The 14,909-nt window shown below is 38.5% G+C and overlaps 1 protein-coding gene across 5 annotated transcripts in view; it reads right to left on the reverse strand.

Annotated features, from left to right (window-relative positions):
• Positions 1 to 14,909, reverse strand: part of CSMD1 (CUB and Sushi multiple domains 1) — a 1,932,406-nt gene that overhangs the window by 442,788 nt on the left and 1,474,709 nt on the right. For all 5 annotated transcript variants that reach the window (XM_008163737.4, XM_005289701.5, XM_065587776.1 and 2 more), the window contains 2 exons: positions 11,358 to 11,573; positions 5,057 to 5,245 (listed from right to left, as the gene is read on the reverse strand). In XM_008163737.4, the coding sequence (XP_008161959.2) occupies positions 5,057 to 5,245; positions 11,358 to 11,573 (405 nt within the window). The remainder of the gene's footprint in view (positions 1 to 5,056; positions 5,246 to 11,357; positions 11,574 to 14,909) is intronic.

A 14,909-nucleotide genomic window follows, 5' to 3' on the forward strand; every position in this document is an offset into this window, starting at 1 on the left:
TATAATTTTTTAAAATAAGTGTTCCATAAACAACATTGGTCAACAAATGGAGAATGAACAGCTGAGTAATACAGTCATATATTCAAACAAATAAAGGGATTCTATCATGAAAAACTGTAGTTTATGAAGCCTGGTTCATATGCCTGACATTTTAAGTAAAAACCTTTATCCAGCCACTTTTCATTAAAGTACAGTTTCTATTGAAATAGTCCATGATTAAGTATTTTATAAGTGCACACAACAGTTCATACAGTATATGCCAAGAGTAGAAACTAAGCAATATTAATTTCAGTGGGAACCCTAAACTTAAAATTCACCTAACAGTTAATGACTGAAAGCCTACACATAACAAAAAGAAGGCTTTCACAAAGCAACAGATGCAGAGGAAAATTTTAATAAAATATACCTATGAGTAAACTTTGGAATATAAACACAACTGAACAAGAGAAAGCTTATGTAAATTAAGCAACTAATAAATTTCATGACTCTCTATATCCTTAAACTGTGTGCAAAATTCTGCGTAGGTTGTACTTTGAATACATCCATCTCAACACTTTACATTAATTCATCATGATGTTACATAGGACAGTGAACAATATCTTCCATATTTTTGAAATGTTGGCTCAACAGTTATTATCAATATTCAGTCACTGAATATTAAAATTATATGTATGCATTCCTTTGCTAATTCAGTTGTTATAGGAAATCATTCTTTGGCATTTTAGCCAAAGAATTTCTATCCCCTACCCTCACCCCCTCTGAGTGGGAAAGATGGTGTTAGTATATAGGCCTATTTGTTAGCCTGGCATAGAATTTTGGGTTTGCCTTTTTGATTCTATTATATCCTTATTAATATGTGTAAACAAAGAATAAAGACACCTTGTGTTACATCTGCCCACAAGCAGATGGGGTGATAAGAGATGGAGTTAAAAGTGTTACAGGATATGGTGGGAGTGTAATATATGAGCATACATTGGAAGACTGCCTGGCTCTTCTCTCAAGCCAAGGTCAAGCAACCAGTTAAGGGGGGCAAAGAGGGATGAAGGGTCAGCCATAAGCAGCACTAAAGGCCAAAGAAAAGCCTAGCATTGTCCAGGACACAACCTCACTGCTTATCCCTCCCATGGGATACAAAAGAGTTGGGACAAAGACCCCAGACTCATGACCCTTCAAAACAGAACATGACCATAAGCTGTAAGGGGCTGGAGTAGGGGCGTGCATTGCAGGTATATTTGGACTTGCTAAGGAGGAGGAGGTGGGAATGGGGACACAGGCAAGGCTCTCCGGTGTGAGAGCTGGGAACAGAACACTGATTAACAGACCCTGCCGGCATGTAGAGCTATGGATATGCTTACTTGAAACTAACCCCAACAAACATTGCATTGCCTGCACTTTGCACTTCTGGTCTTCTGCTTTCTGTGTGCATCACAAGAACCGGGGGGTTGGGGGGTGGGTGAAGGGAAAGCCCTCTACCACATGATTTGACCAAACTGGTAGGGAGGAAGATATTCCTTGGAGTTCTGGTTGGCTGCTGAGTTGGGGGGTGCGGGAATTTCCCTTCCCCATATTGGTAACCCACCCATATCTTTCTTCACACCAGCGTGCCTTGGTACACTTTGAAACCAATGGATCTCCAAGCGGGGGAAGGGTCCACCATATGCAAATCAATCTGGAGATCCTTGAGAGAAATGGCTTTAACGGAACTACTTGCAACAGTAAGAACCACTCAGGTGCGTAAGGGTGTACAGGATTGGGTTTTTACTTGTTTTATAGTTTGAAAACATTGGATGGAATTAATTTGTAAGCTATTTTGTATTTACCTTATGTAGCTGTCATGTAAGTAGTTGCAGTTGTATAAATATTCTATTTTAATTTGATCTGACTTCACGGAAGTTAATACTATTCAAATAGAAATATTCATTCTGTAGATAACATTAAAAACCTGGCATCTGTGTAACAGGCACCCTTCATTCAGGATAAATGTAAGAAACAATAAGAGTCTCAAACCAAAACAAAGGGACATATGAATCTAACCAGGAAATGGAACTATGTGGGAGGAGGTTTTTGCATTGGGTATTGTTTGGTGGAGGGGGTATGTGTCTATGTCAGACTGAGGCATGAGAAATACTACAGAAACAGACAGAGAAGGCAGCAAGGATGCACCAGATACCACTTAAACAAGCATAGGGAGCATGGAACCAAGAGAAGCCTAGAAGGAGAAGTTGGCTGAAAGGGACTTGGAGCTATGAATAGGGTCCTATCAAATTCATGGCCATGAAAAACACATCACTGACCATGAAATCTGGTCTTTTGTGTGCTTTTACCCAAAATTATACAGATTTCAAAGGGGACCAGTGTTTCTCAAATTGAGGGTCCTGACCCAAAAGGAAGTTGCAGAGGGGTCACAAGGTTATTTTAGAGGGGTCACGGTATTGCCACCTTTACTTCTGCGCTGAGTTCACAGCTGGGTGGCTGGAGAGTGGCAGCTGTTGGCCAGGCACCCAGCTCTGACGCTAGCACCCCACCAGCAGCAGTGCAGAAGTAAGGGTGGCAATACCATACCATGCCATCCTTACTTCTGTGCTGCTTCTGGCAGTGGCTCTGCCTTCAAAGCTGGGATCCTGGCCAACAGCCACCGCTCTCCAGCTGCCCGGCACTGAAGGCAGCGCCACCGCCAGCAGCATTGCAGAAGTAAGGGTAGCAGTACTGCAACCCCGCACTACAATAACTTTGTGACTCCTCCCCACCCTCCTCACAACTCCTTTTTGGGTCAGGATCCCTACAATTACAACACCATGAAATTTCAGATTTAAATAGCTGGAATCATGAAATTTATGATTTTTAAAATCCTATGACCATGAAACTGACCAAAATGGACCATGAATTTGGTAGGAACCTAGCTCTGAACAAAGAAACTGCCTCCTGTTGTTTCAGTCCTCCTCTATTCAAGAAAATAATATTTTGAACATTTTTTGTATATAGACAGGATTGCACCAAAGATACCTGACTCTATCATCACTTCTCCTCTTAATGGAAACAAGCTGCAGGAACCTGAACTTTGGCTAATGGCTTTGGCAAAAGCTTCCTTTCTGTCAGACCTAATATTGATTTGACTAAAGGAAAATATATTAAAGGAATATCATAAGCAATCAAACTCTGTTTGTATGATAGTCAAATGATTTTTAATCATACACACTTAATTTTCCTACCTATATGCATATTGAAGGAACAAATATTTTGATTGCATTGAAATCAATTACTTGAATTGACTTATTTCAGATCAAACATAAGAGAACGCAAAGAAATTAGTGTATCATTTTCATTGACACAATATACACTCTAGTCTCTAAGGTGCCACAAGTCCTCCTGTTCTTCTTTTTGCGGATACAGACTAACACGGCTGCTACTCTGAAACAAGTACTCCTGTTCTTCTTTTTGCAGATACAGACTAACACGGCTGTTACTCTGAAACCTGACAATATACACTAGCAACAACTTTTACGTTCCATTTCTGTTGAATCCAGACATAGCCTAACATATTGATAAACTTAGTGGAAAACATTACTTATTAATAGTTTTAGAATTGCCAAGCTAATAAAGTCATCTTTCTATTAAGAATAGAGAAATAAGGAGCTAATTTTTCAGCTCACATAGCCAATCTGAAAGGTACTATAGAATAATTCCCTGCCCTTTCAAATGAATAGGACTCAAATGCATGACACTGGGTGCACTCTTATAAAATGGTGTGTATTGCAGAGCGTTTAGTGTACCACCAGCAGCGAAACAATATCAGCACAGTCACTGATTTAACCATGCTGCCTGGGAGTAGATAGGGTCTTGGGAATCATGTTGAAGGTTAGGATAGTTTCTCCTAATAGGTGCCTGGAGCTAAGAATTTCCACATATCCTCAAGCTCCACTCGACTCTCAGGTCCCTTCCACCCAGGCCATGCCATTAATTTTGCACCATTGAGAGGTTAATACAGTAAGCCTGGTCAATCATGATAAAATTTAGTTTTAAGTTTTTCCCCTGGTTTGATTTTTCATGCCGAAGAGGATCTTATGTCTTTATGCTGATATGATATTATGCTCTTTAAAAAAAATAAAAAACAAAAATCAAAATTCTGCAATTGAATTTCCCCCTCATGAAATAAAATCATTAAAAACATGAACCTCCTCAAACCAATTCACTCAGAGGTGAGTAGATGTATTTGACATTTCAGGATTATTATGTCAATATCAACTGATCAGATTCACGTCAGCTGCAAGCAGTTCACAATGTATATGCAGACCAGTTAGCAATCACCATATCATTAAATCAACCCACAAATCAAATTCAGTACCTCTGCAATTCAAATATAATTCAAATCTGAAGATGTAAAAATTCCATTTTTAATATCATTCACAAAGAACTATTTATTCACTTGCCTTTGTGCTTATAATCACAGATGCTTTAAAAGCAGCACTTTTTAAAATTTCAAACACAACAAGAAAAAAAAGTGAAAATCACTTTAAAAGTCAATTTTGGGACTCTATGAGAAGCTTTTTCATCTCAAAGATCTAGTGATTATTTCTTTACCCTGAAAGATAATTGATCAAATTCTGCCTTCACTTATACCTGAGTGATCCCTTTACAAAGGCAGAACCTGGCCCAGTATAACTATGGTTCCAGTTGTATTCCATTACTAATTCTCACAATGAATTCTTTGTTCAGGAATCACACATTCCTTATTCAAACTTGAGTTTTGAAACCTGCTTTGCATTTTATCTCACTATACCTTTGGGACTTATAGTATTATAATTTTAATTGATAAATATAATTGTTCCAAACTCCAATGTTAATTTAAAACATCCTTAAGTGCTTGTTTTCTATTTGTCTCCTCTAACTACAATGGTCATGCAGTACTAAAAACTTTAACTCTGACTGACCTATGAGTACATAAAGTTTGGAGATCTGTCCCTTTACTTCTAGAGCTTTTTTCTCTGCCCACTATTCTGACATCTGCCATGTGCTATCAACGATTTGATGAATGAAATGAAAGCATGTGACCACCTACCCACACACCTTGGCAGAGGTGCACTCCATACACGACGGCCACCACCCAGGCAGGCAAGTTTATTAGCACCTTCCAAGCGATATCCAGGAAAGCAAGAAAAGGTCAAGGAGTCTCCAACACCAAAGTAAAAGCCGATTCTTCTACTGAAGGCAGGAACGCCAGGATCATCACATGGTTCCAGATTATATTCTGCTGACAAAAAACCAGAATATATAAAGAAATGGGAAAATCCCATACCTTAAAAATTATAGACAACAAATGAAAGGTACAGTTTTGGTATAAAACACTTGGGAAGCATATTCTTCCACAGATGTTCATAATCCAAGTCTATTTAACAATGGCTCCACTAAAAATATTGCTTGATTCTTCCAGTCTGCTCCTTATCCTTTAGTTATGGTATGATGTACAGTAATGTGGGTGGGATATGTAGATACATAGTTACATTGATTTCAGAGACTTTAATCAGCTTTATATCACAAGAGGTTCCTTACAATTTGTTTGTATCTCTTAAACATAACTCATTATAGTGCAATTCAGTTGAACTACCAAACATTAGGAATGAACTTCAGAGTTTGCAAACCTATAATAAAATGGAAAAAAGCTTACTCAAATCTAATGAAAGATCAAATTGATGTAGAGATGCATCACCACATTTTCAAAAGATGTGCTTGAGTTTCATGCACAAAGAGTGGAACTGCACTCCTAATCAGGTGAACAACTGCCCTTGCTTGCTCTTGAAAATCATGAATGCTGTCACTTAATCAGAAACAATTGTACACCTAAATAAAAGAAAAATGCCTGGGGTCTGATTCTCCTCTTACCTACACTATAAATCAGGAGTAATTCCACCCAAAACTGTGGTGCTACAATAGTGTAAAATTGGTTTAAGGGAAAGTAAAATCAGGCTCCTGGATAGGCTTCTATAAGTATGTAATTGCTCTTTCAGCATAACTAGATGTTAACTGCACTGGCACACACAGAACCATGTACTGCACTAGAACGTTCATTGATGTCAAAGGAATTGTGCTCACAGATCAAGGAGAGTATATAGTTCTTAGTTATTCAATTTGCACTTGTAAAGAATTAGGATTTATTTTAAAAGAGCTATACTTTGTTCTTTCAGTCCTACAAATCCAATTACTGAGGAGATAGATTGGGTTTTGAAATCACTCTGAACACATTTTCTTCTGCATTTATTTTAAACTTCCTTTTAATTACATTTCTACAAAATTGAAAAGACAATCACAAATATAAAACCCTGTCAACTGAGATAATATACATACAACAAAATAGATTAAAGAAAAATGTATAACATGAAAAATGTAAATCATACCTAACAGATTGTAATATGATGACTATATCTTCTCAGTGTCTAACCAGTTAATAACAAATAGGTCTTATTTAGATAAGAATAGATAGCATTCTTAGTCCTAGATAGAGTCATGAATTCAAATTATAACTTGCATAAAAATTTAAGTAAATATAAAATGGATATCAAATCAATCTAAATAAATCTGAAAACTCTGATATTTTAATTGCATACAGTTGCACTGAGTAAAAAATTTAGCAACAAGACATCCACACCTGTGTGATGGGGTGTAAATACCCCACATCAGGCCCAAATGGGTTAAAGGACTGAGCCCAGGTAGCCCCACCCTGCCAGACCTGCAAAGCATGCTCCAACTGGAGAGGAAGCTTAAACAGGTGCAACCTAGCTTAGAAGGAGGGAGGAAGACAAACCTAGTCTGAGGGCTCCGAAACCAGGGTTCAAAAGAAGCATCTCTGTGAGCAATAGGACTGCCTACTGAGTCCGGTTGGAGCTGAAGGTTTAGTTGTCTTTTCTTTTATCTTGTATTGGACTTGGAGCCATAGGGAGAGATGGATGTTAGGAAGTGACCTGCAGGGGTAACTCTGAAGACACTCCAAGTGATTGGCTCTCAAAGGGCCCTGGGTCAAAGCCTGGCGGGGAGACTGGCCTCCCTTACAAACTTCCCCTGCTGCAGTAAGGGCACAAGCCTCATTCCCACCCCACTCCCCCTCTGGTAAGAAAAGGGCAAGGACGCTGAAAACCCAAAGTGTAGCTAAGCCCATACACTGGTGAGGAATTGGATTGAAAGACCTTCCCGCTGGGAGTTGAGGCTGGACACTAGATGTGTTACCCACTAGCCCACCTGGCCCTCTGAGGCTTTCTGTTACAACCTGACATAACCAAGGCCTGGGGAATAGAGACAAAGTTATTTTTTCTTCCTTTACATTTCTTTCCTGATCAAATGTTTTTAAAGTGTACATTTGAGCAATAAACCATCCTTAATTATTTATTTTTCTTAATATTTGTAAAGTGTTAAAAGGTGATTTAGAGAATAAATGTTGTTACTACAGTACAACACAATTAACATTTCTGCCTAAGTAGAAAGAGAGGTAGATTTCCACCTATGATGCCTTTTGTTTTGGTGGCAAATGCCACAATATGAGTAATAGAATAAGTGAAATTAGAAACAGAAAACATCTATTAGACCTCCTAGTTCATGTATCAGGGTTATTCTTTAGAGGGTATTACTATATTTATGTAGTGACATTTATGTAGTGACATAAATATGCACGATACTTAATATGCCAAAAATAAGATGGTATCTCAGATATACTGCTACAGACAAAGAATGCACAGTATAGTTTGTATCAGAGGGGTGCAAGGGTCAACTGATAAGGTGCCCTTAAGCCATATTTTGGGCTTCTGTGATCCTGGGTCAGAAGTATACCAGACCTGTCACCCAATGTAAGTTTAGGAACTAAAAAGCTTCCTATAATTCCCCTCCACTAGGGAAAACATTCTCTTGCCAGCTATGCTAGTTTCAGGATCCCTTTCTGTTGGTGGTGCAGAGGAGAGTGGCAACAGCCCAGGATCTGGTTGGAAAAACTACAGTTTAAGGGTTTAATCTTGTAAAGTGCTGAGCACTCTAGCCCCAATCCAACAAAGCACATAAGAACATGCTTTAACCATTTGTGTAGTCCCCTCAACTTCAGTGTTGTATGTACTTATGCACATTGCAGGGACAGGGCTAGAGTTGCTCACCACTTAGTTAACAAAAAATGGGTAACAGGAACAATGGAGAACAAGTGAACACATGGATTACTACATGGCTCAGACAATCTTCTATCTATTCTGCTGTGCTATCCCTGTGACTGGTCAGCATTTAATGTTCGGGAGACTTTTGGATCAGATCCTCTAGGTCAGAGGTGATGTAACACTCCCCACCCTCAACCACCACTATCCTGCCCCCCCCCCTCCCCAAGTTAATATATTACTTAACTTGTGAAGAATGGTGGTTAGTATTTCATGTACACTTTTATCCTAGCCAATGTAACTGCCAGTCAATGCTTACTATTTTATATAAATGACTTAATCCTATTCTGAAATCCACTTATTTTTCTCAATAATGTCTTGTAGCAATGAGTTCTACAAGTGAATTAGTCTTGTGTAATTTAGGTGTTTATAGTTTTAAATGTTTTTTCTTTTAATTTAATTGGGTGTTCCCTTATTCCTGTATGCCAGGAAAAGGTAAATGGGGTACTTAACTGACTTTCTCTACACCTTCCATTATTCTATGTATTTTATTTGCCTCCTCTGTGATAGTAATAAGAGTGAAAGAAATAAACCACTCTGCTCAGTCAATTTGTGATGCATATGTCATAGATGTTCCATGAAGTCTATTTTGTATCATTAATTTAATGTGTTTGAAACACAGTTCTTTGAGATGACAGTTCTTGTTTTGCCATGCTCAATTTTAAATGACTCAAGGAAGAGAACTTCTGTAATTTTTTTAATTTGTTGTTGTTGTTTTTGAATGGTGTCCCCACCAAGCTCCTAATAGAAGACTGATAGATTTACAGAGAAAAAGAAGAGACTTTAGGCCTAAGGCTATGCCCACACTATGGACCTTACAGCTATACCACTGCAGCTGTGCCACTATAAGCTCTCCCATGTAGCTGCTCTGTTCTGGCAGGAGAGAGCTCTCCTGCCAGCATAATTAAACCACCCCAATGAGTGGCAGTAACTACGCTGGCAGAAGAGCATCTCCCAACAACAGAACGCTGCCCACACCAACACTTTTGTCAGTGAAACTTTTGTCGGTCGGGGGGGTGTGTTTTTTCACAGTCGTGACCGACAAAAGTTTTACTGACAAAAGTGCTGTTGTAGACGAAGCTTAATTCTCCACTTTCTCCCACCTTGGGAATATATTTAAACCTGTTCATTGTGATTGCAAAGTGGGTGAAAGATACTACCAAATAACAATGAGAATGTCGCCTTAAACACTTATTGTTTTCCAGGGGGAAAGAATAGTTTTTACATGCCAATTGGACAGCACCAATGAAGATACAAATGGGAGGGAATATATAGTCATAATTAGCGGGAGTGACATTGTGTAGCATAAACAAAATCTATTTCCTGATTATCATAAAAATCAGATGACATTTTGCCTATTTGCATGTGCAAAAGTGTACATAAAACATTCATATTTCCAGTTTTACTAGTCATTTATATTGCACATATTAATTTACATCTGCAACCTGCATACATACTTACTGCATACTGAAATTGCAATTTTTAAAAGTTAAGTTCAATAGGAAGTCAAAATAACCCCTCCAGGATATTTTTTTCCCTTGTAGAGGAACTGAAAAATAAACTTAGTAGTACAGTCACTTTGTAGTCAAAGAAAAAAATGCTTTTGAAAGTAGAATACAGCAAAACAGCTCACATGTGGCAGATCAAAACTGTGAAAGTGATTGCTTTGCATGCTTAATACATCATTTTCTATTTGTGTTCTAGACTTCCATCACCTCTGTCAGTTCAGTTTTTAGTGATGCTGGAGAAAACTGCTGTCTCAGCTCATTCAGTTCAAACTGTTCTCTTTTCAGTAAACAATTCTCACTTTGCAGAAGTACATTTTACTTGTCTGAAAGTGAGGAAATAATATTCCTAAACTCAGTTGTTTGTCCTGTAAAATGCATATTTATGATATTATGGCTAACTATCTAATTCCGGTCTATTGGCTGAAGACAAGATGTGAGCCCTTTTTGTGAGTGAGAAACACTTGATATTTCACAAAACTGTTACCCAAGAACTTTTTTCCTTGCATCAGTAACCTTATTTTGTGTATTTATCTTCAAGTTCCTTTTGTGAGTTATTTAAAAATAGATTGATAGATCATGCAAATAGTTTGATACACATTACAACATCTTACCACAACTAACTTCTTGCTTGATTAATGTACAGTATCTGCAATGGGTAAAATCAGTCATCTGACAAGTAAAGCTATTGTTGCTGCTGTAACCAACAAGTCTTTTGAACAAGAAATCCAGTCACTATATTTTACTTGAAAACAGCAAGGTGCATATTGTTGTAAATCAGAGAAGGAAAGGTATAATCTCTAGCTGATCAGCTTGCTACTTTTGAAAAATAATGCAACAACATTTGGGGCAGTAGCTCCCCTGTCACTAAATATTCAGATCCAAGAAGGGAGAACGAGCAGATTAAACAATCACTGCTTTCTAGAGTGGTAATATCATGCAGCTCTACGGGTTTATACATCCCAGAAGTGGGAATTGGCACAGAAAAATATTGAAGAATTTATCCGTTCCATATGTGCACTCTTGTTACATCAATACAGAGTAAATAACACGCAACTGTGACTTATGGGGTTTAAATTCCACTCAAATATTAGTTGATATAATTACCAGAACTTCTTGATACATTAAAGCCTGATAATTCAAACATTCTTTTTTATTTTTACATAATACATGGATACCAATCCCAGATCATTTTTGGCATGAGTGACTGCTCCATTACTCCCACCTGTTGCTGTGTTGCTGTTGCCTTTCTGACATACTTTCTTCCGTTTATTGCTCACACATTTATCCCTTGCTTTATTCCTCTGCCAGTGATGGTTCTCTCCCTCAGCTGCACCCTTTCTCTCCATTTCTCACCAGTTTTCTTTGTCTGGTCAGGAGAGAGCTCATCCTTACTCCCATAGCCCCAGGTGTTCACTGGAGCAGGTCACATCTCAAACAGCCTCCTCTTCACTAATGAAGTCATCTCCCCCTCTGATGCTGTTAGCCTTCTTTACGCTTGCTAATTTCGAGGTAATTTATTCATTGTTGTTCTAGCTCCTATTCTGGAAACCAGGATTTATAAACACCTCAAACAACTTCTTTTTATTGCTATTTAGTAACATTTGTTCTGACTAAAATGTAAAACAATAATTGAAGTTATTTTCAAACCATTTGTTAGTCCTCGATTCTTTACCTGAAAATGTTATATTGAAACCTTCATAGGAGATTGAAAAGTCAGATATAAATCGAAGCTGTGCAGAGAAGTTTCCAAAGAGGCCAGCTTTAATTGTAGGGGGTAACACTGAGCCAGTTAATCTCGCCACTGGTTCTGTGAAGCTGCCATCTTCAGTGATAAGCAAATAGTCATGAGAACTCTCAAGGTGAAAGGTGTGAAAGACCAACTGTACTCCTGGAAGAAAAAAAACATGAGGGAGTGTTAAAAGGTAAAGGTATAGAATTGGAATATAGGGTAGTTATTTGCTGCTGTATCTGAGATAGTTTTCTTTGTCTGGCTATACCGAAAGAAGGACAAGATACACTTGATATGGATTTAATCAGGGCACAACTTTATTATTAGATATCTGGGACTACCCAGCATTTAAAAGTGTACAGTAAAGGCAACTCCATGTTCATTCATATAAATACCTGTGGCTTTCAACAGGCCCCCTTCATTTTCCATCCAGGTTCCCCAACTAGCCCATGGCTTGGACCTTACCATCCACCCTCCCCTCTTAGGATGGTTCATGTGGGCTATAAGAAAGGGTACCAATCATAGGAGCCCAAAACCTTCTCCCTGTTCTATTCCTTTAACCAGCACCACCTTTTTTAAGTCCTTCACCAGGCCATTTATCTGGTCACTGGATGCCTTCCCTGTGGAGTAACTGCACTTGACATCCACCCCACACTTACAAAATGAGTTGCGACATATAACAACCCCATTTTCTCCTCACTATAATAGGTCCTCCCTGACACCCGCTCTGGGGAAGGCGAGAAAATCCCCACTGCACTGAAGCCACTATAGTGCTGAGGGAAAAATGCCTTCTCAGCCCCCCTAAAAAGAAGAGACTAGTGCAATGCCCACATCAGGTCCTAACCCAACCTGATATTAGCACCTCGAAAGGACGGATGGAGGGTGCTGCATTGCCTACTGCATGGTGAAAGGGCTTTTAATGCCCAGGCTTGACCCTTTTAAAGGCTTCCACACTTATGTTCCCAGGGGATGAGTCAGCGTCACCACGCTGACCCCCACCCACCTTTTTGCAGCAGCTTCTGATCTCTTTCCCCGCCCTTCACCATAAAGCATTGCTACCCCTCCTCCAGCAAGCCTGGACAATGCCCCCCCCTCCCTGCTTCAGGTGCAATGCGGTTATTCGCTTTACACACAGGTGATACAGACTGAAAACCTTCAAGAGATATGGAAGGAAAAACAATCAAGAGATTGTGGTCTAGTTGACAGAGCACTGGACTGCCACTAGCTTGCTTGTTTTTGTGGGCAACTCACATAACTTCCCTGGGATTCATTTTCCCCATTTGTACAAGAGAAATAATATTACTTGACACACAGGAAAATTGTAAGAATTAATTGTTAATTTATGTACAACACTTTGAAAAGCAGAAGCCATATACATAGGGCATACAAAGCATTATTATTATTTCATATGCACAGGGTATTCATGTGTAACTGCATGAATACAATATGGTTGAATACAGGTATCTGAGTGCATGTCTGATGAGTGCACCTATATGCTCTATGTCCAAAGAGTATCCATAAATATGATCAATTTGTTCAGGTGGGTGGGTTTTCAAGGTCATCAAATGCTAAACCAATGTTCTGCACTTGGCCATTCTGAAACCCTCACTGGTTTAGGGGCTCCATGAAATCTGAATCAAGATCTCTAACACTGGCATTCCTACCACTACACATACCAAAAAGGTATTCATTTCCCTAATAGCCCTTTATCCTTAAATCTATACCTAAGTCCCAGGTGCTTGCCTACAGTGATCATCCTCTCAACTCCCTGGATGCAATTCCTTTGGAGATAGGGAAGAGAAAAGAAAATGCTGAAAGAGTGCCTTTTCAGAATAATTACTGTAATTGTTAGAGACTGATGTTTCTTCTCTTTATAGTAAGGCTGTCATGAGCACTATGTGAGGCCAACATTCAATTTACTAGACTATCCAGATATCCCCCCATAATCTAGGAATAAAAATATTTCATTATTGAGGTTAGTCCTTCCATTTCTGGCCTGAAATGTCAATTGCTGACATTGTATTATGATCACATTCTATCCACTTTAAAACAATTTTACTGCAGAGTCTGTACTATTGTTGGGACAATTATCTCCCCACTTCAGTGTTTTACAATGTTTGCAAAATTTATAGTCTTGAATTACTTTGAAAAACAAAAAATCCTTTCTGCTGCTCAGTATGAGGGAAATAAAATCAGAAAGCTTCTCTGAAATGATATCAACTTTAACAGACTAGCTCAAATATTCAATTATAGAATTATCTCAAAGGGTGGTCCCTCATTGATAAAAGTGTCTATAATTCACCTAGAAGAGTTGTTATTAAGTTGAAGACTAATGTGAATCAACACAAAAATAACAATTTATGGCCTTACTGGTTTGGTATTTATTTAAATGGCAGCTAATGCATTTATTTTTATGGCAATTAAAAATGCTCTTTTTAATAATTCCAGATATATATAAAATATGCTACATTTCTCTGTCTTCCCATTTTTCATATATTTATAGAGTGTATAGCCAGAATGGACCATCAAATCATCTAGTCTGATTTCCTGCAATATCACAGGCTACAGGGGGATAGCTCAGTGGTTTGAGCATTGGCCTCTTAAACCCAGGGTTGTGAGTTCAATTCTTGAGGGGGCCACTTAGGGATCTGGGGCAAAATCAATACTTGGTCCTGCTAGTGAAAGCAGGGGGCTGGACTCAATGACCTTTCAGGGTCCCTTCCAGCTCTAGGAGATAGGTACATCTCCATATATGATATAATATTATATTATATTTCATCCAGTTACCCCAGTATTGAGTGCAATATCCCAAAAGCATATCTTCCAACAAGGCATCCAGTCTTGATTTGAAGACAAAGGATGGAGAATCAGCCACTTCCCTTGATAGTTTTTTTCACTAGTTAACCACCCTCATTGTTAAAAAATTGCACCTTATTTCCCATTTGAATTTGTCTGGGTGAGAATCCAGACACCAGTTTTTGTTATGGCTTTCTCCGCTACATTAAAGAAACTTTTAATACCCAATATATTCTCACAATGAACAACAAACTAATCAATAACGTCAACCAAAGGAAGACAATTCCATTTTAAGACAATTTTAGAATTTATTTTCATTCTGCAATGTATGTGACTTCATGACAGATCACTCCAAATCAGGCAGAGAAGGGATTTAAACTTGGGTTTTCTACATCAGAAACCAGCACCCTAAACCCCGGGTTATAGAGAAAGAGCCAGCATGTCTGTCTCTACTTCTCTTTCTTTCTTTCTTCTCCTCACAACAAAAGATTTGTGGAAACTGATACAGCTTTGACAAAACAGCGTACTTTGACAAAAAGGTTCTGAATGGCTCTACTAAAAAGTCACCTCTCAATCTTCTTTTGATAGGCTACACACTTGAGATCAAGTCTCTCACTGTAAAACATTTTCTCCTCGAATAATTTTTGTGGCTCTTTTCTGCACCTGCTCCAATCTTACAGCATCCTTTTTAAAATATGG

This window comes from Chrysemys picta, chromosome 3 (genome assembly GCF_011386835.1).
Source record: "Chrysemys picta bellii isolate R12L10 chromosome 3, ASM1138683v2, whole genome shotgun sequence".
Lineage (NCBI taxonomy): Eukaryota > Metazoa > Chordata > Testudines > Emydidae > Chrysemys > Chrysemys picta.